The sequence below is a fragment of the Xiphophorus maculatus genome, chromosome 8, assembly GCF_002775205.1.
Source record: "Xiphophorus maculatus strain JP 163 A chromosome 8, X_maculatus-5.0-male, whole genome shotgun sequence".
Taxonomy (NCBI): domain Eukaryota; kingdom Metazoa; phylum Chordata; class Actinopteri; order Cyprinodontiformes; family Poeciliidae; genus Xiphophorus; species Xiphophorus maculatus.
The window spans coordinates 17,037,105-17,064,584 of record NC_036450.1 but is presented as its reverse complement, the minus strand read 5'-3'; the positions used below and the strand labels follow the sequence as shown (position 1 = coordinate 17,064,584).

The 27,480-nt window shown below is 38.1% G+C and overlaps 1 protein-coding gene across 14 annotated transcripts; it reads left to right on the top strand.

Annotated features, from left to right (window-relative positions):
* The first annotated feature begins 64 nt into the window (after positions 1-64).
* add1 (adducin 1) lies at positions 65-26,406 on the top strand. Of its 14 annotated transcripts, none has more exons than XR_002753193.1 (20): positions 65-203; positions 7,231-7,439; positions 7,550-7,712; positions 8,063-8,214; positions 8,757-8,837; positions 8,981-9,130; positions 9,215-9,358; positions 9,439-9,537; positions 9,814-9,987; positions 10,661-11,011; positions 14,698-14,793; positions 14,908-15,000; positions 15,354-15,371; positions 17,086-17,172; positions 18,342-18,498; positions 19,591-19,938; positions 21,122-21,211; positions 21,920-21,953; positions 23,974-24,027; positions 24,445-24,480. XR_002753193.1 is itself a non-coding variant. In XM_023338784.1 (20 exons), exons 2-19 carry the CDS (start codon positions 7,245-7,247, stop codon positions 24,023-24,025), a joined length of 2,466 nt encoding a protein of 821 aa, XP_023194552.1. In that variant the 5' UTR covers positions 65-203; positions 7,231-7,244; the 3' UTR covers positions 24,026-24,027; positions 24,445-24,532. The 14 variants fall into 14 exon arrangements, 12 of the variants coding, with proteins under 12 accessions (XP_023194552.1, XP_023194555.1, XP_023194554.1 ...); XR_002753194.1 differs by having other exon boundaries at positions 21,920-21,957; positions 24,445-24,460; XM_023338784.1 differs by lacking the exon at positions 21,920-21,953 and adding an exon at positions 22,478-22,493 and having other exon boundaries at positions 24,445-24,532.
* Positions 26,407-27,480: the final 1,074 nt, after the last annotated feature.

Sequence of the window (27,480 nt, the reverse complement as noted above, 5' to 3'; positions counted from 1 at the left end):
GTGGTTTAAACTGACCAATAGAGAGCCAGGGATTAGTGCATGCCGCACCCTAGTGGCATGAAGGTTCATGGGCGGGGGAGGACGGACGGGAGCGGAGATAAACCCACTCTGAAAGCACTAGGGGAGGGGAGAAAAACAAGGAGAACCCTCGGTCAGTCTTTGCTCGGCTTTTGTTTTAATTTCGCCACCGTATTAAATAGAGGGTAAGTAAATATGGGGCATGCTTGGCTTGTTATGTGCAATTTTGTCCGTGTTTTTTTTTTTTTTTGTCTCTGCAGAAATCTGGCTGTATGTATTTGCAGCGGTGATCTATGCTTGGCTAATGTGTTGCGGGGGAGTCTAAACAGAGCCATTTCTGCAAATTATCCGATACCAAACGACGACCTTTGCGTTTTTTTTCTTTCGGTTTAAATGATTCACCTTCTCTGAGTCGCCTTAGTGTCTGGAAAGCAGCCAGGGAGGACACTTTGGGCCCGAGGTCTTTCGCTTTAAGCGTCGTTAGCTCTTGCTACCAGAGCAGGCCTTCAGTGTAGTTGCATTATTTTTGTATTTCTCGTGGTCTCGCTGCTGTAGGTGTGTTTTTGTATAAATGTTCCTCTGGGGAGTATTTCCCTCCTCCCCAACGATGGGTGTGCATATCCCGTTTTGTTCAGCTGTGTTGCGAGTAATATTAGAGGAACGTCCATATGGGGAGCTGATAGTTGTACTTTTTATTTTTTTAAATAAATGCATACTAGGTAAAAAAAAAAAAAAAAGAAGAACAGCTTAATCAAATCCAATTAGACTGATTTAAATTTGGACAACACTAGATTTGTAAAGAACGGTTTGTGCAAAAATGACCAATGTCAGTACATTGATTTTCATGGCAAACGGTATAAACACAAATGTAGCATGTTTAACAGGCACTTTAATAAGAAGTTATTTATATTATTAATTTTTGATTATTTTGTTGGAATATTAAGGCTGTTATTACTCCACTGGTAACATAATAAGTTTATGAAGTTTTCTGAACAAATGCAGCTTGTGTAATCCAATGAACTTGACAATTTTAGTGTGTTTTGTAGCCTGACTATGAGGCTTACATATTGACATTATGAATGCACTGGATCCATCAGTGATCATGAACATAGATTTATTACATTTTGTGGATTTCACTGAGAGGTGGAACTGCCCAATTTATACCAGCACATAGAAATCACAATTGGAAATGACTTACTTGGGTCCAATATCTGTTGGATTGTTTAATTGTAATTTAGTGCCACATATTCAGACTTTTTTCCTTTCTTTCATTGATATATTTGTCCATTTGGGTTGCCTTTTCCCAGCCATGCACTCTCAGACTGGATATATTTTAGTGATCAAGAAGGCACATTTTGTAATATTTTATGGGGAAGAAACCAGAACATGGTGAAATATAGCAAATCACATTATTTAACAATGATATTGCAGCTTTACGGTGTCCCAATATTGTGTAGCCCTTTTTAGAAGTATGTTCGCCATTCTGCTGTGAGAGATGTTGCAAAGCCAAACTGTAAAGACCGAAGTAAATACTTTCTGGTTCTGGTAATTCTGTTAGAACAACCAAACCTCCCAAAGGACAGGGCTCGGTTCTGTGACTCTGGTTCTGTGCTACCACCCTCAACACAAACTCAATTACTACATGTACACACTGGTTGTAGTTGCAGGCGCTATGTTTGTTTAACTCGCACTTTCCACACCCTCAACTGCAGTGCAGCTGAAAATGTGTTCCTCATTTTTCTGCCCTGTTTTTACTATATTACTCTCTCCTTCCTTCCTGTCCAAATACTCATTTAACTGTGTCTGCTTGAAGCAGTTCTTATGGTAAGGAAGCTGTCATGCCACAGCACCCACTCACTGAAGCTTCTTTTAACAATCAATATACTACTCTATTTTTGTTACAAGCTACAAAACAGAATGACACAGTAACAGCAGTCTGAAACTGCTAGTGGATTTAGGGAGACTGTACCAGGGATGATGTGTTTTATTAGAGAACCATGTGTCCGAGATGGCTCCAGTCGCTGTCATAGAATCATATGAGTATTTACTGTTTCTGTCTGTGGCTGGACTGAAGAACAGATGATGCATTTCACATGCAGTTTTTTTTTCCTTTAGCGTATAGGAAACATTTTATTCTCTCAATTTCAACAACGGAATGAGATGTGTCGTCACAAAAACTTGAGCAAAAAAGGTGTTTTAAGTTTGAAAAAAAAATGGAGATTGTGTTTTATGAAAATATAATTGTTACTTGGTGCATTAAAAAAAAATCCATTCCGTATTTCATTTTTCATTTGTCAGATGAGCCGTTGAGGCTCATAACTACTGCAAAACTCTTCTGATACATAATTTATAAATTGCTTTTTTGCGAGATGTAATTCCCATCATCCACTACCCCTCCCTCACCAGGCATGTCTTGTTAATTCATTCATTTTTTTTCATTATTATTATATTGAAGCAGGTGGTTTGTTTTGCCTCAAATCATGAATGAAAAATAATTTCAGTGGCTTTTTATAGGGATATTCTGTCTTATTTGCTAAATGAAGCAAGGATGACTTCAGATTTTTTTTTTTTTATTAATTTGATGGCAACTAGGAATGAGTATCATTTGGTCTTTAAGGGGATTCTTGTACGTTGCAGTTTCATTATTTCTCTTTGCAGTTGAAATGTTCTCAGTCATGCAACTTTTGTCTTTTTACCTCAGTTTTAGTTTCATCAGACACCAGGACATTTCGTCAAAAATCAAAATCTTTACTCCCTGAGTGCAATGGAATCTTCTTCACTGAGTGGCCTTTGACGCTGTCTTGATATAGAACTAATTTACCAGTAGATAATCACATTTACCAGCTTTAGCTAGAGTCTTCACAAAGTCTTTGCTTTTGGTTGTGGGGTTGATGTGCATCATGTTTAGCAGCAAACACATTCATATATGGCATACTGAATTTCTCAGTTATTTGCAAATAAAAAAACATAATTCAGTCTTTAATTATAGAGCAGTTTTCATACATGAAGGCCACATTCTATTTTACTCATCCTGAGGAAAAGAAATTGCTACTTACCAGTGTTTGGATCAGTGACGGCAGTAATAAGCACATGTTGTTGCCTCACACTCTTAAATCTAGTTCAAGTTTGCCTGTTGTCTCGGCATGTCAACAATAGACTTATCTGTGTACACTAATTACAGTTTAGAGCACGTAATGAGACCCTGCTTGACATGGTGTTAAATTCACACCAATTTTTGTTTGTGGTGGTTATGGAGACATGGAGAATCTGTTGTCATAGAATCACATGAGTGTCTGCTGTTCTTCTGTTCCTCTAATGAAAGGCATCCAGCACAGAGATCTTTAGATGTGTCTTGTTTGTGGCCTTTAGTTGGATATTAAAAAGGGCTTATGAGACTAGTATGCATTGAAACTCTAACAACACTTTTAGCTTGGTTCTTAAACGTGTGTTATGATGATCTCTTCACTTAGTCACTCCAATGGCATGTTTTTGGAGAGGATTTGATGGATCTTTTGGACATTCAGTCCAAATTTGGAGAATTTGTTTTCAGTGCAGACGTCTGTTTGTCAAAGTTGTGGGAAAACAGACTTCTCTGCAAATGTTCTCTGCATAATTAATTGGAACTGCATGAACAGAGTCCTGTTACTTCTACAATAATGGGACAATAAAATATAATTCACTAACAAGAAATATCACCAAGTTTTGAAGTTGATATCCAGTCTGTGATTTAAACTTTCACGCTGACGTTTACAGTGAAATTAAGCCTATTGACTTCTGATGTGATGTGCCCAGTTGACTGGGCAGAGACCTGAACTCAACTCAGCAAGCTGCTAAAACATTAGACTTTAGTATTTAGGCAAATAAAGCAACACCTTTTGAAGTTATGAAGTAGATAAAATTTTCTGTAACTTTTGCCCACGTGATTAGCTGGAACCACCAGAAAAGCCAGCTTATGAGCCAAATTATCAGCGAGTCCTATCACTGCTTCACTATGTAAAGCTGTTCAGGAGAAGTGAGTCCATGCAGAAGAGAGCTATGTGGACAAAATACCGGTCACTACCAAAAGACTTCCTGAACATACATTTTTTTATCAGTGACTGAACTGGAACATGACCACAACACTGTAATAAATGAGTTAATAAGACTAACAAAAGCTAGTGTGAATCTTTATTAAATGGAATCAGGGCAAAACTTTGGGTATATTCAATTAGGATTTTTATCTGATCCGTTAAAGAAACATTGTGTACATAATATGCATAGTTGTCTGGGACAAAGAAATTAGTTCCCTCTTCTATTGCTATAAAAATAAATAGTCATTCTGTCTTGTAGCCCTGTTTAGGGAGTTCTTTCTCACTGATGAGTGGTTGGGTAAATTAAAGTTTTGATAGTCTGCAGAATCCATTCATCCTCAGATGCTTTCAGTTTTCTCTCAATGAGTCCGTGACATGATTTTAATATGAAATGACTAACAGACTTGTTGAAAGGTTGTCATCCTTGGGAATCTGGTTTGCTTGCCGTGTGATGTTAGCCTGCTGCTTTTCTTACGTAACAGTAATCTTTAAAAGGGATGTCTTGTGTTTCTATGGTAATAATTTTGGTTTCCATGGCGACTGCACTCTCAACAGGAGCAGAGGCTCATCGAGTACAAAGGGCCTACATTTCTGTGGAGAAAAGGGGATTCTGTTGAAACGACAGCCTTTGACATAGTTGGAGAACACTTCCTGTCTCTGTGGCTCTTTTACTGCTAAGCTGTCGACAAAAAATAATCAACCTTGAAATCGTGTTTGTGTCAGCCATTGTTAACATTGGCTGGAAACATTCATGTTGTCTCTTGCATCAGAGCCAGATGTAATCAGTTGGTGTCAGTGAGCGCAGCAGGAATTTAATGTGAACAGATTGATTGGAAGATGCTTATGGAATGACCTAATTATGTTTCAGTGTGTGTGTTTGGCTTATAACCTCAAAGTTGTTTCTTCGAGGACCGCACGATTCCTGTTGTTGTTTTTACCAGTTTAACTGTATGTAATGTATTTCTGTGTTCTAGTTTCTTATTGAGTGCTTTTGGTGCATTGCTAAACTGTAAAAAATGCATGGTGTTGATGTTTAACTGCTTGTTTACATACTTCGAGGAAACATAATGAACAAACTGACTGAAGTAAAGCACTTCTAAGCAACATCTATCATTGATTATGAAAGTTCCTATTCTTTGGCATTAGCCTTGAGTGGATCCTGTTTGCATCTAAAATCTGACTGTCATTAGTTATTAATAAAGGAAGTTGGTGTATTTTTTTTTCTTGGCACAAAGTAATTGACAAAGTAATTTTTATTATACTCTATGAAATGTACACAAAGGTTTCTTTAGCCTTGTTTGGTTGATTTTTTTTTTTTAAGAGTGTAGATTATTGAATCTGTTCACATTTGTCTTTTCCAACTGTCTAAATAAATCCACTGTAGTTTACACACACAAAGCTTTTAATAGAATATCTTGATTATTGTATCTGTTTGGGTTGTGTTGCTTCTTTAGTTTGGATTTTTCTCTGGACTCAGATGTTTCGTCTTTCTGCTGCTATAGAAACACAAACATGAACGACCAACAGCAAGCTCAGCATGTGGTTTTAAGGCAATCTACAACCAAGTGAATTAGATCTGACAGAGAGTCCGGAAGCATTAGGACCCTACAGTAGGAATCAGGCTGACACGAACTGCAGACACTGCAGGGTTGTTGAGTCGCTTTGGCTGTTGGATTCAACTTCAAGGCTGTCAGACATTGTTAAATCTGATTTTTAAACTACATTTGAGTGTTTATGTGAAAGCATTGGTACTTGTGGATTTACTTATATTATTGGATTATAACTAGAACCACTAGTAAAATAGTATCACAGGGATACATCACCTCAAGTGTCTCTACTAATATTAATTTTGCTGTATTCTGAACCAAGATGCAAAGAGACAGTTGATTTTTATTGGTTTTGTTTGAACATTGATGGAAACGGACAGAAACACTGAGCGGTTCTGTCGGCTCCCACAGTGATGCTGCATGCTTCGAGTCGGGCCAGCAGTTGCACTGGGAGTTGTGGCTGAACATTTGTATTGATGCAGACTAATGGGCTGCCTCAGCCTCTGTGAATACTCGCTTGCGTTTTTTCTCTTGCAAAGTCTGCCTGTGTCCAGCTGGAGTCGAAACTTGAGTTGGCTGTATTGTGACAGACGGGTGGAGACCACTGATCTACTCCAACACTCGGCAGTTATCAAGAAATGGACCAGATCTCCACCTTTAATTTGTCTTTTATCTGCCCTTCGCTTGCTCGCTGTTTTCTTTGGGGGATCGTTTTTCAGCAGTGAACAAATGGAGTAGATAATGTTTATAAATTATTCATTCCTTTGCTTACAGTAGATTAGTAAAGTCAACGCCATGACATAAAAAAACAGCCAACTGGTAAAGAACTACTGCGCTGGAGTGATTAAATCTTGCTTTGTGATTTTTGTGGAGTTTCTTTGCCAATCATTGACCAGCTATGCTAAACTAGCTTGTCTAGTTCATAGAGGAATCAATCAGAACCTCTGTGAACTAGAAAAAGCAACTGCATGAGTATGGCAGGAAGTAGGAGAGGGAGTGGGTTCATTGACTTTGTGAAAGACTGGCATCCTGTCAGTGGTATACCCCGCCTCTCTACCAATGACAGCTGGAGATGGGCACCAGCTCCCCTGGGACTCTGCAAGGAAAAGCGGATGTCTCAAATATAATTTTTTTATTTCAATTTACTAGGAAAATCTTACCTATCAGTGTAAGATTTGCTATGAAATGAGAAATTTGCTATGAAATTGGGAGCCTGTATGTCCTGAAAATAGTGAAGGAACTCGACTGTTTGCCAGGATGGATTTTCTTTTATTGCACAATCCTTTTTTATGCAGTGTTTAGAACCAAAGAATCTAGTCCAACCCTACGTTGTTAATTCCTTTTATCTGCACACAAACATAAGAAAATATACCCAGCATGTGTGTAGAAAAAAAAACATTAATCTTTGAAAGCTTGCTAAGAATGGTTTAGTTTAGTGTTCAGCTGTGTGCTTACTCAAAAATCGGAAAAATATTGTCTCATCCCTAAAGAGACTCTGGTTAATCTCTCATATTTTATTATGTGATGACACGCAACAATGTTTATGACGCAGCAATAGAAAATGTTAAGCCTTGTCTTCTCCGTTCTTGCTGCAGGAGGCCAACTCAGGATGAACGGCGAGTCAGGTGCCGGGGTGGTGACGGCCCCCCCTCCCACCACCGTCCCACACAAGGAGCGGTACTTCGACCGGGTGGATGAGAGCAGCCCCGAGTACCAGAGGGAGAGAAACATGGCGCCGGACCTGCGGCAGGACTTCAATATGATGGAGCAGAGAAAGAGGGTCTCCATGATCCTTCAGAGCCCCGTCAGTCTAGTTACACTCCCTGCCAATCAGATCAATCGGGGAATATTAAAATTTACTGTAATGCACAAGCTGGCAACTTTAAAACCATCTTCTTTGTACTCAACTGACAGGCTTTTTGTGAAGAGTTGGAGACGATGATCCAGGATCAGCTGAAGAAGGGGAAGACACCCACCAGTCTGTTGGCCTTGCAGCAGATTGCAGACTTCATGACCACCAGCATGCCTTCCATGTACCCAGCTGCACCACAAGGAGGCATGGCAGCGCTCAACATGAGTAAGCAGGAACGAGTGATTGCAGAGGACTTTCTGACCTCAGCACTGCTATGTCTGCACTCACAATGAGTAATGCGGAGTATGCCATAGTTAACTGCAGGACAATGACACCAGCTGTGTTTCACTAAGCATAATAAGTTGTTTTCCTTGTTTCTTTTAGTGTTGTACATGGCACGGCCTCCTAACATCAATTTGCATAAAAATGGAGCTTGACTGCAGAGTTTTTTATTACAGTGTGTATAATTGACTCATGTTATGTAAAGTACCTTGAGAGCTGAAACTGCACTGAATTAAATAAAGTAGTTTTGTAACTGATTGCAATCTTTGCATGTTGCCTATTTCTCTCCGTAGGTTTGGGAATGGTGACGCCAGTCAATGATCTGCGAGGCTCAGACTCCATTTCCTACGACAAGGGCGAGAAGCTTCTCCGCTGCAAACTGGCTGCTTTCTACCGGCTCGCTGACTTGTTCGGATGGTCTGAGCTCATCTATAACCACCTGACAGTAAGATTCCTCTCACATGGAATAAAATGGTGCTCCTTGAACAATTTTATTAACCCAGCAGTTTACTAAATAAATGTAGATTGGAATTAATTTGCATGTACAGTATGTAAAGTTTTAGTTGTGGTAACTTTGATTTGCTTGGGCTTTAAGAAAAACAAATGGATTCCATCTCAAATTATCTTGATACTAGGATTACACAAAGTAGGAATTTCACATAAAAGCCTCATTAATTTCCATGCGTTGGTTTTCAAAATAGTAAAATATAGAGTTAAGTAGGTAAGTTGTAGGCAAGTAAATATTCTCTAGAAGTTTATTTAAATAATGACTTCCATATTATTTGAAGAGTAGTTTTTCATCCATTTCAGAAAGCTACAAGTGATGTTTATATTTAAACACAAAATAAAACAGTAACTAAAATGTTACAGTTTTCATTAACCATTTTAGTCAAGACTTTGCAAAGAGTACAGCACCTTCCTGGGATGGTTGGGATTGGATCGGGAATAATAAATTATAACTTAACTTGCACATCTTTTGTTCTGTAGGTCAGAGTGAACTCAGACCAGGAACGCTTCCTCATTGTTCCCTTTGGGCTCCTTTACAGTGAAGTCACTGCCTCTAGTTTGGTAAGATCCACTTTAGACATTTATTAGAATTTCAATATTTTTAAACAACTTCACACATGTTGTTTTCCTCACATTTTGAGGTACTGAGTGAAAGAAGTCCATAAGACAACTTTGAGCAATCCTTCATGTTGAATCACTTTCAGGTAAAGATAGATCTTCAAGGTGAGATTGTAGACCGAGGAAGCACCAACCTGGGGGTCAATCAGGCTGGCTTCATGCTCCACTCCGCCATCTATGCTGCACGGCCTGATGTCAAGTGTATTGTACATATACACACAGCGGCAGGTGCAGCGGTAAGCGCACACGATGTCTTTAACGAGCAACGTACTGCCTATAGCTATCGAGATGTTTCATGACACTCTGTGCTTCTTCTGCAGGTGTCAGCCATGAAATGTGGGCTGTTGCCTATCTCACCTGAAGCTCTGTCCCTCGGGGAAGTGAGCTATCATGATTACCACGGCATATTGGTGGATGATGAAGAAAGAGGTCTCATACAGAAGTCTCTTGGGCCGAAGAACAAGGTACTTCCAGGACGTGAAAGCGAAAATAAGTCGAGTAAAGCTTGGGCTATGTGACTTAGATGTTTTTGTCTTTCTTTCAGGTTCTCATCCTCAGGAATCATGGCTTGGTGTCAGTTGGAGAAACAGTGGAGGAGGCTTTCTATTACATCCACAACCTGGTGACCGCCTGTGAAATCCAGGTATGTCTAACCTGAGGCCTGTAAAGTTACTTTATCTGATAGATTACATTTTAACAAATGAGACATCAAATTCATTTAGGTTTTTATTTGTCCTCATCTTCCATAACAACTACCATTATCTATTGTCTCCCCATCACCCCTCCTTTCTTCTTGTTGCTGTTTGCTGCACATCCTTGCTGTTTGTCCTACTTTCCACCTTTTTTTTTTTCGTTCATTTTTCTCTCTGCTCTGGATCTGTCTGTGGTTTGTCTCCTTGTATTCCTCAATGTTTTTCAGGTGCGAACACTGGCCAGCGCTGGAGGGCCCGACAATCTGGTAATGCTGGATCCTGCTAAGTATAAATCAAGGCCACGTGTCCCTGAGCCAGCAGGCGACGGGTCGTCAACACACCCCAAGTGGCAAATCGGGGAGCAGGAGTTTGAGGCTCTCATGAGAATGCTCGACAATTTGGTAAGAACAATGTGCGCATACTGCTCAAACCTGGTGTTTATATTATTATATACCTGAATGGTATTCAGGAATGGTACAAATTTGTTGTGCTAGCACAGGCAGGTCATGCTAATGGATACTGGAAAAAATGGTTGAGTTTTGTTGTGTAAAATATGGGGGGAAAAATCAACACTTCTAGATAATGATGCACTTCATACTTTTTCTTTCTTTTTTTTTTTTTTTACGTCCTTTTATATTTGAAGTATCACATTTTACTTTGATTTCTCAAAAATTCTGCATTCATATTCAATAAATTGGAACATACTGTATGTCCCAATGAGTCTCTTTTGTCAGATTAAAAGTACCTTTTGAATATAACTTTTAAGCAAGTATTAAACACATGCATATATGTTTAATACTTGCAATATGTTTTTGAAAACATATTTTTAGTTGGTGTGATGTAATATTAAAATTTTAATATTTTTTCATTAACTGCTAACTGTTAGAACAAATAAATTCGCTAAGACATCGGTCTCTCTCTAATCTATTTAAAGTGTTTTATGTGGTGATGGAGTTACTGAAATGTACTTTTATATAGTATTCTAACTTATTGAATGGGTCTGTGTATATATATATTTTTATAAATGTTCACAGGATCAACTTCTAACTCCTGCTGTTTTCTCCATGTCTCCAGGGCTACAGGACGGGCTATCCTTACCGCTGCCCGGCTCTGCGAGACAAAGGTAAAAAGTACAGTGATGCGGAGCTCGCTTCCTCCGCCCACGGCGGTTACTCCTATGGGGAGGACAGCGACTCAGGCGCTCGCTCCCCGCTGAAACACAGCTTCCAGCGCGGCCAGCGCGACAAGACCCGCTGGGTCAATGCCGGCAGCCGGCCTGACGAGCCCTACGAGGACGGGCCCGACGGCACCAGCCCCAAGTCGAAGCCTAAGGTGTGGACGAACATAACACACGATCACGTCAAACCCTTGCTGCAGTCTCTCTCGTCCGGTGTCTGCGTGCCAAGCTGTATAACCAACTGCTTGGTCTGTGCCTACCTTATTGTTCATAGTATAGAATTTACAGCTACCTTCTTGGTAGCATTGGGTAGCTGTTCGGCATCCTGAGGGAGTGGGGAGACTAAAATGGAAAAGTAAAGCTTGAATATCAATTGATGGTTAATTATGTCATAAACTTTCATTAAAAACCTGGTGACCCACAATCTACCTCTGTAAAAACCAGTGTCTAATTACTGTTGGACTTTTGTGTTTCGTTTCTGCTGCAAGTGAAGTACACCTACCAAACCTCCTTTCTAAGACTGCACACTTGACTCTTTGTTTCCTTCTGGTCTCCGAAAGCTTCACGATGCCGGGCCAGCTGCCCAGAGCATGCCCCACAGCATGTGTTGTTGTGAAATGCATTGTACATGTTGATGTTTTTCCCAGAGGAGCGAGCAGCAGGGGTGTGGCATGAGTCCTCAGGTAGGCAGGTGAATGCAGCAAGACAGGGATGTTGCTGCTCACCACACAATCGCTCATCCTCAGGGCAACAATTTTTTTTTTCTTTGCATCTTGATGCTGACTTTTTCTGTTTCTTAAAAATGAATCCAACTATTATTTAAAATCAGGAGAATCTAGATTTGCTGAAGACGCACGTCGCTTTGCTGTAAAGATGAGTCTTTAATCCATTTTTCAAGGAACCAATGGAAAGGGGCATGCCTCTGAGAATATTTTTTTTTTTTTGGAATAGTGACAAAAATATGAATTGAAACTGAAAGTTGTAGCTTTATCACCTTACAAAGCTTTTGGCACCTCTGGTAAAGATGTATGAAGAGCCTTCAAATAAAATCATCTGTTCTCACACAGAAGTATTTATTTTTAATTTACCCATAAATGTTTATTTATTTTGGATACTAGAGAGACACGGGGGGGACAATCTTTTAGGAAATCTCTAGATTGCCCAAAGCTGCTGCTGTTCCTTTTTCGTGCACTACTTAGTTTAGTTCACAGGGTTTCTACAGGTTTATGGTCTCTAGACCTATATAGTCATAGAAAAAGATTGACTTGTGTGTGGCAGCCTATATCTGTGTTGCTTTGGCTAAATGTTCTGGAGCATTGTTCTGAGCCTATTTCAAATTTTTCCATGATCTCTATTCAAGAAGGTCAACAAGTTCATGATTGAATACACTATAAAACAGTCTTGGGGCCTTCACAAGATAAAAACTTCCCACAGCATCACAGATCTTCCACCATACTTGGCACTTAATACTTGCCATGAGTCATTTTCTCCCCCATTTGTCTTTTGTTTCAACCAAGACGTACCTGAAGTGTTTGTTGCAAAGAAACTCACAGTTCTAGTTTAATTCTCACTACTTTTAGTTGTTAAAAAATCTTAAGATTGGCATCAATTTTCCAGGTGATCAAGTTAGTCACAGGTTGGTTTTTCAGTGTAAATTGTACTTCTACAATAAGAGGAAGGTGTTTTTACACATCTATAGCGGGGGTTCCAGTATTTGTTGGGGTGCGATATAAAAAAGCTTCCGTGCAACCTGCTTATTCATTTTTTCTTGCTACTCCTAGTTTATTTTGCCTCTAATTTTTTTTTTGTCTAATTTTTGGTTTTAGTTTTATTCTGAAAAGCGGCTTCTATAAAATCTTAAGTGCCTGCATGATTAAATTTGTTTTAAGAAAAAAAAAAAAAAAAAAGACATAATAAAATCTGACTTGACTTTTTGAATCAACTATCTCCTGTTGGGAAAGTAGGAAATGTTATGTTGTGAGACTCTTTCTCAGTGAGTATATCATCTTTACATGTTCATCTCATACTCAACCAACCCAACCCTGCTGTACCCATCCAGCACCTTTTCCTCATCTAGCTCCCCCCCTCCTCTTCTGGTTTGGCAACCATGCAACCGAACTTGGAGTAAACACAGGAATGAAGTCATGAGATTTTGCTCCCCACTGCAAGTTACATGCTTACGTTAAAATAGTTCACTAGGTGGCATGAAAGTTGGTGTTATATCTTCATTTGCTGCTCATTCCGTTTAATGCTAGAAATGGATGAATAATTTCCCTTTTAATCACTCTGAGCATTACCAAGTTTACACAAATTTGATAAACTCAGCACAGGGTTGTGAAAGATTTCATCCTGTGCAAAGAGGATGTTCTTTGTTTTTAGCGTTGTGATGGTAGCTCCCATTTGTCCCAAAATATCCGAGTGTTCTCGGGTGTGTTTCTTTCTTATCTCTGTTGTCCTTGTTGTGTATCAGCCTGGAAAATGACTTTGGTGATGCCAGCTCACCCCTCACTGCCACTCTCGCTTCGTAAGCCAGCCTCATCGTCTCAGTCAGCCACCCAGCCACCTCTCACCTCTCCACCACTCACAGCCACTCAGCCCTCACATCTCCCCACACTGCCCCAGCCCTTTTTTTTTCTTCTTGTTGACCCATGCTGTTATTTGTCTTCAGTTGATTTTCAGTGTAATTCTGTTTGATTTTAGTTTAAATGGTAGATCAATGATGATGACAAATGACTTCCATTGTTACAAAACAACAGTGATAAATCGTATTATAATTTTTTCATAAAGTGGATTCAGGAGCAGAAATTTTCTTAGTCGAATTAATGAAATAATGCAGACAGGCAAACCCCACCATATAAGCCGATAAATCTGGTGGCTTGAAACAAGCATCACTTGTATACCACGGCCCCATTATTATTATTATTATTATTTTCAGAGGTTCTTACTTTCATAAATTAATGAACAAGACTTATTTGCTCAGATATGAGATTAAAACTCAGATTCCAGGATTTGTAGGTTCTGGTCCGATACCTGTATGTAAACATCTTTACATATTTTTCAGTCTGGAGCATTTCAAAACATTTGGTGCTAATTTTGTTCCTGTTTTGTAGAAGTTAATATGAATACACTACCACAAATATTATTGTGGCCATAAAAAGTACAAAAACAATTTTAGTACAATTTCAGAATTCAAAAAGTAGTGATATTGCTAGTTTTTGTGATTGGAATTAAGCCTACGCTTCAGTTAGAAAAACTAAGAAATAACTAAGCATTTTAACTCCATGTGTATTGTCATTATCTGCATTCCATTATATGTGACCTCTACTACTTTCATTAGTAAATATTTCATAAAGTGTTATGAAACCTATTTACCCAATGGGTGAAAAAAACCAACACAAATTTAAATGAAAAGTTGCATGTCCTGCTGTCTCTCCTTAGAGTTTCCAGTAGCCAAGATACTTTTCAATCAATAATACGTGAAGATATTAAAATAAGGAAAGAAAAATATAAGATATCCAAATACTCTCCTGAATCAAAAGTAATGTATTTAATGCTCTGCCTCATGCTGCCTAAAGAACAAAAATTCTTACAATGTCATTAAGATGATATTTAAGAACAGCTGATGTGATGGGTAGGTAACTGATTCCCACTTGTGCCTAATTATTTGCATGCAGTAATCCTCAAAAAATATCCTAGATTTTCTAGGATCATAAAAATAAAACATGTTAAAACCTACCTAAACCTTCATCATCATTGACTCACTTTAAAAAGTAAGTCATCAAACTTTGTGGATTTTTTTTATTTTATTTTGCATGATTTGTAAAGCCTGCATTGAGTTATGTCTACATATATTTTTGTGCTAGTTTTATTTTATTTTTTCTTGCCATTCGGTGTCCCTGTTTTAACTGTTTAACACTTTACATCGTGTTTACAGTGGACTAAAGAAGAAAGCCTTCGCCAGGCTGGAGTAGCCAATCAGTTTATCCCACTGAACACCGACCCAAAGGAAGTCCTGGAAATGAGGAATAAGGTATTGAAGTGTTTTTGTGTAGTTAAATGTCACCTCATTTGAATATTTGAAACTCTACAACAAGATATGTTTCACTCTAACCATATAAAAAATGTATTTTTGTTTGACTGTTAGATCCGGGAGCAGAACCTGCAGGACATAAAGACTGCAGGACCCCAGTCTCAGGTTCTGTGTGCTGGCACTGTGGTGGAACGGACCTTTAACCAGGTCAGTGTATGATGTTAACGCCTCCATGCTTCGCTGCTGTAACTTTCCTGACCTGGACTTGATGCTAATGAATATGGTTTGAATCACTTGTCCTTTAAGACAACTTAAAAGCAAATTTTCCAATACTCTCAATCCAGGTCAGGAGGCATGTCTGAATCAAAACAATATCAGAACAATGCGCATGAAGTTGTTCTGGACACTGAGCTGCATTGAACAAAACTTTAAAATCAGTTAATTCCAATATTTTAATATTAATTACTAAAATTATTTCCTAATTAGACAACAAAAAGTCCTCTGTGTTGTTGTTAGGATGTGGGGGACTTCATAATTATGACATTATTCTTTGATCACAGAGATTGTCGTTCTTGCAGGTGAGTAATGTGTGGGAAAGGTAAACATAATTTGGTTTCCATATTTCTGCCAGCTCAGAATGCGTCCATTTTCATACCCAATTTTATTTATTTAGCAACATTGTTCTGTCTTTTGAGCATCACAGCTACATTTACTACCTTTAGAGTTTCTAGTTTTGATATACTAAACAAAAGGTCCTGTTGTAACTAAGCAACAGTTCTCTTTATTTTTCTTATGCATGTGCAAGGTTTTCCCCTCATGGTTTGGAAAGAATTCATAACATGTAGACTTGACTCATTGGTTCTGTTTGCATGGCTCGGGTTCAAGATGCTGTGAATGTTTTTGCCATTTCCTTTTCATTTTCCTGGAGGGGAATTGGACTTTATCCTCTTTATGTCTTTAGATTTTTAGGTTCAAGTCAGTGCAATAGTAGTGACATCTTATGAGGCATGACCAATAGTCTCCTATACCCCAACCAGCGTTGGCCATCATCTTGTGTTGACAGTTTGAAAAGCATGATAATAATGGCTACCACTTTCTCTGCTGCCTTGCTTTTCATAACTTGACTCCATTTTTCTACAATGGTTCCTGTGTGCATGTACTTCCCTCAAGTGGTTTTAGTATGCTTGGGTGTGCAGGTGCTTCAAAAAGGTATTCGTAGCCCTACAAATTTGCACATTTTTTAATGTTACAGCCACAAGTCTTGGTGTATTTTATTGGGAATTTATCTGACAGACCAACACAACAAAGTGAACAATGATGAAGTGGAAGGGAAGTGATTCATAAAAGGTAGCATCTGAGTTTGATATTAATTCTTCTTTGTAAAATCGCTCAAATTCCATTAGATTGGATGGGGAGGATCTGCGGAGAAACCCCCCGCCCTCCAAAAAAAACCAGTCCTGCCTGCTGCAGTCTATTGTTTGTTGGTTTGGACTAGGCCATTGTAATGCCATACACTTTGACATAAGCCATGCAGTTTAGTGCTGCTGTCCTAACTTGAGATGACCCTCTGCCCCAGTCTCGAGTGTTTTCCAGCATCTAGCAGGTTTTCCACAGCTTTATTCATGACCTTTTCCTGTGTTCTGTGGTCTTTGACAGTTTGTTCACTAATGTTCTGTAGTGAACCTATAGGCCTTCTCAAACAAATGTATTTCGAAAGGGATTAACTTGCACTCCAGTGGACTCTCTTTATAATTTAGGATGCTTTCAAAGGCAACAGGTTGCATAAGATTTTATTTTTGTCTATTGGCCTTAGTGGGTTTAAAAGACTACCCACTACACAGTTCAGATTTTTACTTTGAGAAAAATAAAAACATTGTATCTATTTTTCCTTTCACTTCAGTTCAATTATTAGCTACTTTATGTTGGTTTATCCCACACACTCCTGATAAAATACATAAAAAATTAACATAACATGTGAAATGGCTCAAGCGGTTTGGATACTTCTGCAAGGCACTATATCTATAAACGCAACAGTGCAAAGTCAGTTTACATATTGTTAGCTAAAATGAGGACCCCCTAGAAATTGAGCAACGTTTTGACTTGCTAAAGAAAAATCCTGCAGAACTGCTTAATCTTCAAGATTAAAATGTTTTCTTTGTTCTGCTTAAGAATATGTTCTGTGGGATGTTGCTGTACTCTTTCCCCCTGTTGTGTGAGTGTGACTGCTTGACAGACTGCTTATTTGGATGTACTCGATTGTGCTCCCCCCCTTTACATGGTTTGCTATTGCAGGATGCCCCTCTGTCTGACTGTACAGACACTATTGATGGCCTTGATGTGTCCGAGGGGTCCTATAGTCCTGCTAAAACAATTAGAAAGGTACTTACTGCTCCAATCACAAATCTATTTGACCCTGTAGTGGGATACACAAGTCCGGGCAACTTTGGTCCAAATTTGGTACTGGAGTAAAGTTACACTGGGGGGCAAAAATTTGTTGGATGCCTTAAGAATTGCTTAAGTATTCTGGCTTAAAAATAACAACGAAAGACAATATTAAAATGTGTAAAGTTAAGTTTTTGCTTGCAAATCTTGTTCATGTTTGGGTTGAAAACACATGAAGCGATTTTTCTATAATGACTCTTCTGAGAAATAATTATCAAGAGAATTGACACTAAATTGGTGCATGGATCTGGAATCTGCTGAATCAGAGCAAAAAGCTATTTTATTTTTGTATTTTTTGCAGTTGTAAGTTATTCTCAAGCTTTTCAATTTCATATACAAATTTCCTTGACTATCACCACTCCTTTTTTCCCCCTTTTGATTATGACAACTTACTTCGAGAAGCTCAAGGTATCTTGACTGAGTGAAGCTTAAATGTTTGGACTGTTTACTAATCCACTTTAAACTTTATGCAAAAAAAGGTTTTTAGTTTGATACTGATTTCAGCATAAATTTGGTCCAGGGGATGCCCACATCTAAAGCATTTTGATTAGTTGTTCAGTCTCAACGGGTGACTCCTTTCCTAACACCCTTTTTAAAAACATTCTTTTTATTGAAGCTCTCTCTGTGATTTTTCTTTCTTTTTTTTCTGGTGAGAAATTGAATATCTGTATTGAAGTCTGAAATGTTTTGGACTCTGGACAAGTAATCAAAATGGTTGTATGGGAAATATGCTGTCTCATTGTCTACATCTGTTGCTTAAAGCAGTGCTTGTTGCTGCCACTAGGGACGCTTAGACTTGTAGTCCTCAGAATCAAGTTCTTTTGTCCTAAAAATCCTCATCATTATAAACCAAAAGTTACATTTCAGTCGATGTAGCTCATGATTTTTGCACAAGAACTGATATGTACGATTGTGTCTTTATGTTGGAAACTAGCTTTAGGCTAACTTTAGCCACAGAAGCTGCTGATTGTTACTGACTGCCACTTCTCAAACTCTGTTTCCAGCCTTCTGGTTCTGCAGACAGTTTTCTTCACATACCCTAGCTGTACTCAGAACGACCCCAACTTCTGATGCCGAATTCTTTTTCTCACTTGTGTGTCTTGAAGGGTGAGCTGGTGACCGCATCCAAGGCCATTATTGAGAAGGAGTACCAACCCAAGGTTATTGTGAGCAAGACTGGTCCGAACCCCTTCAATAAGCTAACCGACCAGGAGCTGGAAGAATACCGCCGGGAAGTGGAGCAGAAACAGAAAGGAGGTGAAGGTAAATGTGCCACGGGAGGCAGACCACACTAACATCTTTTGAATGGTTATCTCCAAGTGAAACAAAAAAAAATTCTGTAACCATAGTTAACTTTTTTTTTTAACTGTGAAAAATTATTTTCTGATATAAATGAAAGCTTATCTACAACTTTTATGTTTTAGATAATGAGTTCCTTACAAATCAGTGACTTCTGCAATCACTCGTGATTTATGCTCTTTAATTAAATCCTTTAAAACTGCAGGGCATTCATCTTATCATTTACAGCTCATCATTTATTGCTAGTCCAGTCACGATAACAAATTTTGTTGGACTATAAGTTGTACCAGACGTCATTGCGATAAACGATAATATTGTTACTGTGTGACCATTTTCAAATAAAATAATGGTAATAACATAATAATGCAAGAACATTTTCTCAAAACTCAATAAACTTTAAATTCTAATGACCATTTGACACTGGAACTGGAAGACATTTTAAACATTCAAAATAAATTAACATTGCAACAGAAACGACAAATAAAAGGAATTATGAAGGCTCTGTAGACAAAATTGTCCTTTGAAAATAAGGGCTCATTGAGACAAATGTACCAGACTGAAGACTTTTATCATCCAGTTTTTGGTAGAAAGAGAAACTATAAATTATACAAATACAAATTTTAGTTTGTTTTAATCCATCATGTGATTGATTTATTGCTTATAGCGACAGGCCTATTTATCCTGATAAATTTCGTATCATGAAATAATTCAGATTTATCATTGTCACTATAAACTCCATTTAGTGATGTTTGACACCGCCCAAAACTGTATATATTGTTGGGATTGTGAGTTTCACTCTTTTCTCAAATGAGTGTGAATAAATTTGAAAATATGATTAAAGGAACTCACTGTGTGCCGTTTAGTGACACAAATTACACTTCTTTATGTGACTGGTGTCCTAAAGAAGCATATTACAAATGGGTACGTTTTTCTTTTATTCAACTAGAGTTTTAACCTTTGCTTAATAAAATATAATTACTTTGTTCAACCTCATTGTTCAGAATGGCCAAACTATGTCATCTCTCCACACCAACATGCAAAAACATGGATTTACAGTGCAACAACAGAAGAACAGTATTAAAGGATCAATCTCCAACGCACCCAGACCAGAGCCAGAAGCCGTACCATCGGGTCAAACCACATTGTCCACTACTCTTCATCCTACTGATTCGTCCAGCTTGGAGGAAACCCAGCCTCCAGCTTCTTCTGATGGGCCTCCTGCCCCCCAGGCTGATTGCAGCGGCGCCGATTCTGCAGCGACAGTAGCAGATGATGAGCTTTCAGCAGGAGACGAGGTGTTGTCGACTCCTGATTCCCCACACAAGGAGTTCCACAGCGCTGTGGTGCGAGCCCTCATCAAGAACCCGCCGGATGTGGAAGCGGCAGAGGGAGGTTGGGCCGCAGGTACACCAGATGAAACGGAGACATCCCAAAAAAGCTCTGGCCTTCCTCTCCCTTCCCTGCTCATCCCGGGCTTGTCTTACTACTTACCACCTCACTGGGAATCTGGGAATTCCTGCCTGCTGTTTCCTATCCTCTCTCTGAGGGATTGGAGTCTGCTGCTGCTATTGTTTCATCGTGTGCAAGCTCTCTCCTTTCCCGCATTTCATCTCCGAAGGCTCTGCTTGGTTGTTTTGGGTCCCTTTTACTCCCCTGAATGTCCATCTCTGATGTCTTGACAAAAGGCATCAAAGCTTTGGCACATTTGATCCTTCTCTGCAGTTTGATTGGACGAAGCCGAGGAGAGAGGATGCTTGGAGTTCCTCTCTCCTGGTGTAATAAAAGTCCTTCTGTAGTGAAATGTGAAGAAGCTGTTCCTGAGTTTGGTCATCCAATCAGATTATTAGACATCAGAGAAAACTTGTTAAACCCACCTACTCCGAAAATAAATGGACTCCTTTTCTTCCTGCCAACGTCTTTTTTTTTTATGTTGTCATATGTCCCTTCTTATTTCCATAACATAATCTTTTGAACCTGGTTTTGGAGTTTTAGTTCTGCTTTTGTAGGGAATGTTTGAAATATTTTGCTGTTATTTATTTGTGTGTTTTTTGTTTTTGTCTTTCTCCTGGTTTTTGAGTCCTTATGTTGTCCTCCCTCTTTTGTATTGAAACAAGCTGATTGACAATGTTTTTTTGGCATTTATAAATTAAAAGAATTGAATTCTCTTTAAAGTTTTGTTCTTACAGTTCAAGCCACATTTAATGGCAGCAAGTGGTAAGGATGTGTGAAATGGCTTAAGATTGTGTTGTAGTAAAATAATGTCACAATGACAGTTTAAGAAAAATGTAACGGTACATTTCTTCAGTGAGGTGAAAAAATAAGCCATCGTTTTTATTATTTTTACCAAAATGATACGATCTTGCTATTTTAAGAAGAACCTTGTTGGAGTTCTCTGTAGTAGATACCCAAAAAAGTGCTGCTTGTATGATCTTTCAGTAAGCATATGATCAACAGAAAGACCCAAAACCACTCACTCTGTTGCAATAAAAGATGAGCTTATTTTACACACCTTTGTCAGGGCTGCCAACAAATGTGACTAGAACTGTAAATGCTCTGAGTGGCTTCTTATTGGGGATGTTTCTTTCAGATCCAGAGCAACAAGTAGAGGCTGAGGAGGATGACAAAGACCCAAAACCCACATCCACACCACCGAGTACTCCTGTCAGAGCAGAAGAAGGTATGTTAGCCTGACGGCGTTAACAAAGTCGCTTGGTTTGGCATGGGGTTTGTTTCTCTCAGCTCTGGTGTTCAGGACTTACGAATGGATTGTAGAGGCTCCTGTCTCTGCACCTGCCCCTTCTCTCTTTGGGTCTGTTGTGCTCTTTAATACTACTACTACAAGGTTTGTGTTTCTTTAATAAAAGCCCAAGAGGAGTTGATTTTTCTCAATAAAATTTTTATGCAAATGTGCATAAGAATTTGCACATTTGCAAATTATTCTCAGCAATATTCCCTGCTGAGAAAAGCAGCGGGGAATATTTCAAACAGGAATTTTACTGCTTGATTATTGTTATCCCTCTTGGTCTTTATTACTGTTGGATTACACCTTTATCAGCATCATCAGTGATGATACTGGAACTGGCTGTAAAAATAAAACTTAATTTGTCTCTTTATTATACAGCTTTTGATTACTGGTGTAATCTGATACAGAAATGTTTTAACGTCTCTGTACAGTCTCTCCTCTCACTGCCATTCTCCATCTGTTTTGGGGTCTTCCAAAAGTGGTCCCCCCTTTTCTTTTGTTCTTTTCGATCTTCAGTTATTTTCTCCAATTTTTTTAGTTTTTTTTATTTTATTTTATTTACCATGTTGCTTGTGGTTTGATCTGCATAGACATTTGTTTCTACTTGTGCTTTTTCTTCTTTGTGGCTGCGTTTACAATCAGGAGATGGAAATACAAAAGAGTACCTGTTGCCATAGTAAGTATGTACTGTTCCACCTCCTCGCCACCCTCCTAGTTATTGTTCACCTCTCCACGTTTATGTTTGCTCATTTACCCTGTTTTTCTTTGCATGGCTTCAGTAGCAGACTTGGTTCTTTGTCCAAACTAACCTGTTTGTTGGGGTTTGTGACTATTCTTTCTCCTCTGAATTTCTAATTTGGGCTTGGTGGGGGTTATTTCAGAGCTCCTCTCTCTTCCTATGTCTTCCTGTTTATGTTTTATTAGTATTTAGAAAAAGTATGTCACCACAGCAAAAAAAAAAATGCGTATTTTTTCCTTACATCTTTTAAATTGGTATTGTGGAGCGACACTCGTGAAGTAAACCTCACAGCCAGCTCACTCTTTTGTGTTAGATAACCTCTTTTCCTCCTGACAACTACTCACTGTGAAATTAACCAACCTTTCTTGCACATAAGCACATTCTTTAAATGTATATTTCTGTCTCATTAAAAACAATCTTTCAGTGGTTTAAAATGTGTTGAAATGTTGTCTGTCCTGCAGGCGTGTCCTTTACCAGGTACAGCAGTGCTTTGAGTGAAGCTTTCCAACCAAACTGGCTGCTGTCGGTTTAGCTTGAAACCTGGTTGTTGAAGGCTGGCTGTTTGCTCATTGGTCTCCAGTGTCTGTCTGTCTGTGGTGTTTGATCTTATCGCTGTTCTGACTGACTCGAGTTGTTGAATGAAGATGCTGCTAAAAGCTCTCTATGGTCCTGTTTCATACTGGTCTCTCTCTTTTGCATGGGCTATACTAAAAAAGAATAATGTCGTTGCTGTTGTCTGGCAGCTTTTGGGACTGTTGTGGATGCTGTTTGTTGTTTTCAAGCTGACCATCTGGATGCAACAGATGTCTGTCTGAAGTATTTTTGAATGGGGTTATGGATGGATTGACAGAAAAATTGCTTTTCATGGTTTAGACTACACTTCTTCAAAAATAGAGCTTTATAGGCCTTTTATTTATATATAAGTTCTTGCATACAGACAATCTCATCTACAAATTGGGCTGCTCAGTATGGAAAAAAATATTTTAGTCAGTAGTGACATCAGCTATTCAAAATTAAGTCTCATTGAATTTGATTTGAAAAAAAAGTATATTGCAGTTGAAGAACAGTGAAATGCCTTAAAATATGACGTTTCCCTGATTCCGTCTTGTCAAATCTCCTCTTAAATGTTTATTCAAATATAGAAAATTGTTTAAAAAAATGAAATTCAAATTGTACTTCATCAAACTCGGCATAACATTACGCATTAAGTTCAGACAAAATGGAACTAATTACACAAACAAACTAAATTACGAAATAAAGAAATGTTTATGCAGTGTAGAAAATAAAGTCTGTTAGTCAGGCCAGATAAAAACTAAGTTCATGTTAATTATAATGCTTGTAATATAATTACAAATATTACATTGCTTTTTTGGCATGAGAGCCAACTTGGATTCATAAAAACTACCAATACTCTACACTACTTAAAGTTTGTGATTCATGAAGCTTTCATTGGAGACAAAAGACAGATATTCTTTATTCCTCCCCACCCTCAGGAAAACGGTGCTAAAATCTCATGTCATCGTATTTTTGTCAGACTGTTGCACAAACTAGATACTTGTAAAGTTTTACACCTATCGGCTGCAGAAGTACATCTTTAAATATATATAAAAAATATCACTTGGTGCTAGTTTATCATGTATATTTTCCTGAGAACTTCTGCACTCCAACAGATTGGTTGAGTTTAAAAAACAGACGACAAAAAAAAAAAAAAAAAATGGTGAACTCAAATTCTTAACTCCTGGCGCTTTTAATGCGTAACCTACATACAGTCTTTTGTGATTTTATAATTCATGACTACTTGAATGACTAATGAGCCATTAATGAGAATGGCTCCAGAGTTGACTTGTGCGTGTTGTTGTTTTTATTTTATTTTTTAAATATTGAAACATTGTTAAGTCTTTGGACTTTCACCAGTGCTTGTTTTGTTCTTTTTCCACTTTATTCTGTTTGTACACAGGGTACAAATGAACAAGAGAACTGCAGTCATTAAGATTTCCCTGTTTAAGTGAAGGTAAAACAAACAAGAAATATGTGCACAAGCTTTAACGTCAGAAAGAAGAAATACTGGCGATTGTTTAGTCTGTTATGTTGCTTATTGGCACTTCTGAAGGAGATCTTTGTAATATATTTATGATTTTAATGGAGCGTTCTTGACTTTGTTTTGAGGTAGACTGACTGTGAAGTGAGTTATTATAGTGTGTGTTTATCCTACACTCTTATGGTTTTCGATAGAATGTCACTTGTGGGAGTGAGCGACTTTTATTTAGACTCAAACCGCTAGTTTCTTTATGGAGTTGGTCCTTTTCATGTAGCAAATTGTATGGATTTCACCGTTTAACCAGGAAGTGACTTGCTGATACTTTACTGTCGCATAACCATCAGTTTGTTTTTAGCGTTCTGTAACTCTCTCCCTTTCCCCCCCCATCAGAGTCATTGCCTGAACAAACCTTTAAGGATGAGAGTGATGCAGCCACCCTGAGACAGACCCTTCCAGATTTAACCCCTGATGATCCCTCCGAGGCTCCGGCTCTGCCCGTCGAAGACTCCACCCCAGCAGCTGCCACCACAGAGGCAGCTGATGGGGAGGAGGCCGCTGACGCTGGGGACCAGGAAGGAGAGGAGTCTCCCAGCAAATCCCCCTCCAAAAAGAAAAAGAAGTTCCGCACACCTTCCTTCCTAAAGAAAAACAAAAAATAGACAGTCCTGAATCGGAGAATGTTGGATAAGTCTGGCCTCGGCTTCATTTTGGTTCTTGTTTTTTTTTTTTTCTGTCAATATACTCTTCAAGTGAGCCACACTTCCACAATTATACTTTGGTTCTTTTTGTATCTTTTGTAACAAGCTTATTAACCTGCTTTTGCTTATTAGTGTGTGCCAATTTTGTATACAATGTAAAAAATAATCGCATTAAGGTTTTTAATTATTAAAGGCTTTTAGTTGTGAGTGCAATCTGTCTCATACACTCCACCTGGTGTTTATGCATGTCTATAACAACAGGTTCACATGCTTAGTGATGTTGGAGAGGTTTTTTTTGTTGTTTTTTTTTAATTAACCAATGTAACCACTAGAATGTATAGGGATTGTATCTAAATATGTCTGTCGCTGTAAGGCGAGGAGGTTCTAGCCTCTCACTGAGCTGATGGAGATTTATGACAAGTGCTGACTACAAATTTCATACATGCATCCCTGAAGCTGTGCACTCATTTAATTACGTCAGCAGACGGGAAAGCTACAGCCGAGCTACTTTGGAATAGTTATATGCTCTTGTCCAAAATGCAATAATTCCAATGAAATTGTTCAATCTTAGCCACATGTAATACTTATTCTTCTCTCTCTCTCTTTTTTTTAAACATTGCATTGCTTACTGACATGGTTCTTTATTTAATGCTGGTCAAATACCTTACAGGCCATATTAAGTAAGAACACTGCTCTGTTATGCAAGGTTAGTCCTGCCTTGTTTGTAACTAACATTGTGCTTGCTGATCAGTCTAAGGCGTCATGCAATGTATCTGCCACTGGCTGCAAGCCTTTTATTGTGAAGGAATGTGTACATTTGTATTTTTTCTTTTATTCTAATGGTTTCATCATGACTTTTGTATTTGCTCTCTTGTTTCACTTTACAAGCTCTATACAAGCAGCTATATTACATCTAGGTTTTAGTTTTGTCTCAGATTAGATTAATCCATTATTGCGTTTTGTGAGAGGGAACTGTGGCCCCTTTTCTGTCCTAAATCCACAGCGTTTGCCAGATACTGCTTTTATCCAGTTCCATTTATTCATGGAGAACGTCTTACAAAGCTGCATTTTCAATCATGTCTTATAACCATAGATCTGGACGTTTACTTGGTAAAATAAATTGTGAAACCTGGGCTGTGAATACCTGTTGACCGTAAAGACAATGTACACTGGAAAAAAAAAACAACTTTTGTTGTGATTGCGATCGATAGATGGGGAAAGGAAGCAGTTTGATGTTCACATTCAGGCCACTTTTCTTAGGTTTTTTAGGCTTAGGTTGTTTTTATTCATCCTACTTTAACAAAGAGTCCTGAAGTGCTTTAAGAAATTGGCCACTAATGGCAAATATGATTGACTTGCATTGCAATGAAGGGCTTCAATCTGAATTTGGGTTATATTTCAACTTTTTTGTGCTGATACCACTACTAATGTCCCCATATTCATTTAAATCAGCCTTATTTTATTTTATTTTATTTTATTTTGTTTAATCTTACATTATGCTGATTTGTGTTTGTCTGAATTATTCCCAATTTAAATATTTGGTTACTACTCAATTTACAAAGTTATTAAACCACTTCTTTTTTTTTCTGTCGTCTTGGATCCACCTCTATTCTACAATGACAAATAAAAAGAAACACTACCATGAAAAGCAGAATTGTGTGGTTGGTTCTTACAATTCTGTATAATTCTCTACAATGAGCATCTCCGAATATCAATTAACAGGTCGTTCCTCAGATTTTAATTGGTTTTAGGTCTAGTGTTTGACTAGATCATTTTGACATGTCTATGATTGGCTTTAACTCATCCCATTTCAGCTCTCAGAATGGCGGTGCTTTTAACTACACTATAAGCTGCAGTCCCTGCATCACATAAACTTGAAGCTACAACCAACACGATTGACATATGAAAGGCATTTGGGGGAAACAGAGAAAATGATTATGAATATAGTACATGCCACACATTTTACAATTTTGTGTATAAATAAACTGAAACGTATAGTTTCCTTTCTGCTGTAAAGGTAAAGTACTACTACTACTACTAGGTCAATCACATAAAATCCCAAGGAAATATATACAGGTTGGTGATTGCATTCTGACAAAATGTGAGCAAAAACAGAGGCATCTGAGCACTTTGCCAAGCTACTGTAGTACTGAGTGATAACACCCAATCAAAGCCCATATCATCCAACCAAAACATGCTAGGTTTATTAAATTTGAAGTCCTTACAAGGTTGACTGAGAGTTTGTTTACATTATTATGCCTGTAAGTATCTGCTGTGTGTTGGCACATATTTATTCATTTAATTAAAAACAAAACAATTATATACAATAGCAAAAATATACAAGTCAATAAAATGAAAGGCAGCAGAAAGAAGAAAAAAATCTTATATCTGCCCCTTTCATCCCAAAATATATTTAAACAATATCTATTTACAAAAACAAAACTACCCAAAAACAACATCGAGCACTGTTGCAACTTTCAGCAAAGTATTTGCTTAATTTATTTGGTTTTTTTTAGTCCCAAAAGAAAATACAACATAGTAAAGATTAGTATGTATATTTAAACAACTAAAAATGTAAACAATATAAATTTAGTTGCCTTATTAGTACAGCAATACACTTGGCAAGTGCTCTAAATAAACCTAAAAAGTGAATTATTTCCTTTCAGGATAAGAAAAAAAGGAAGCCTCCAAATGTTTACCAGAGTGTGAAAATGTCGATGTCCATTAT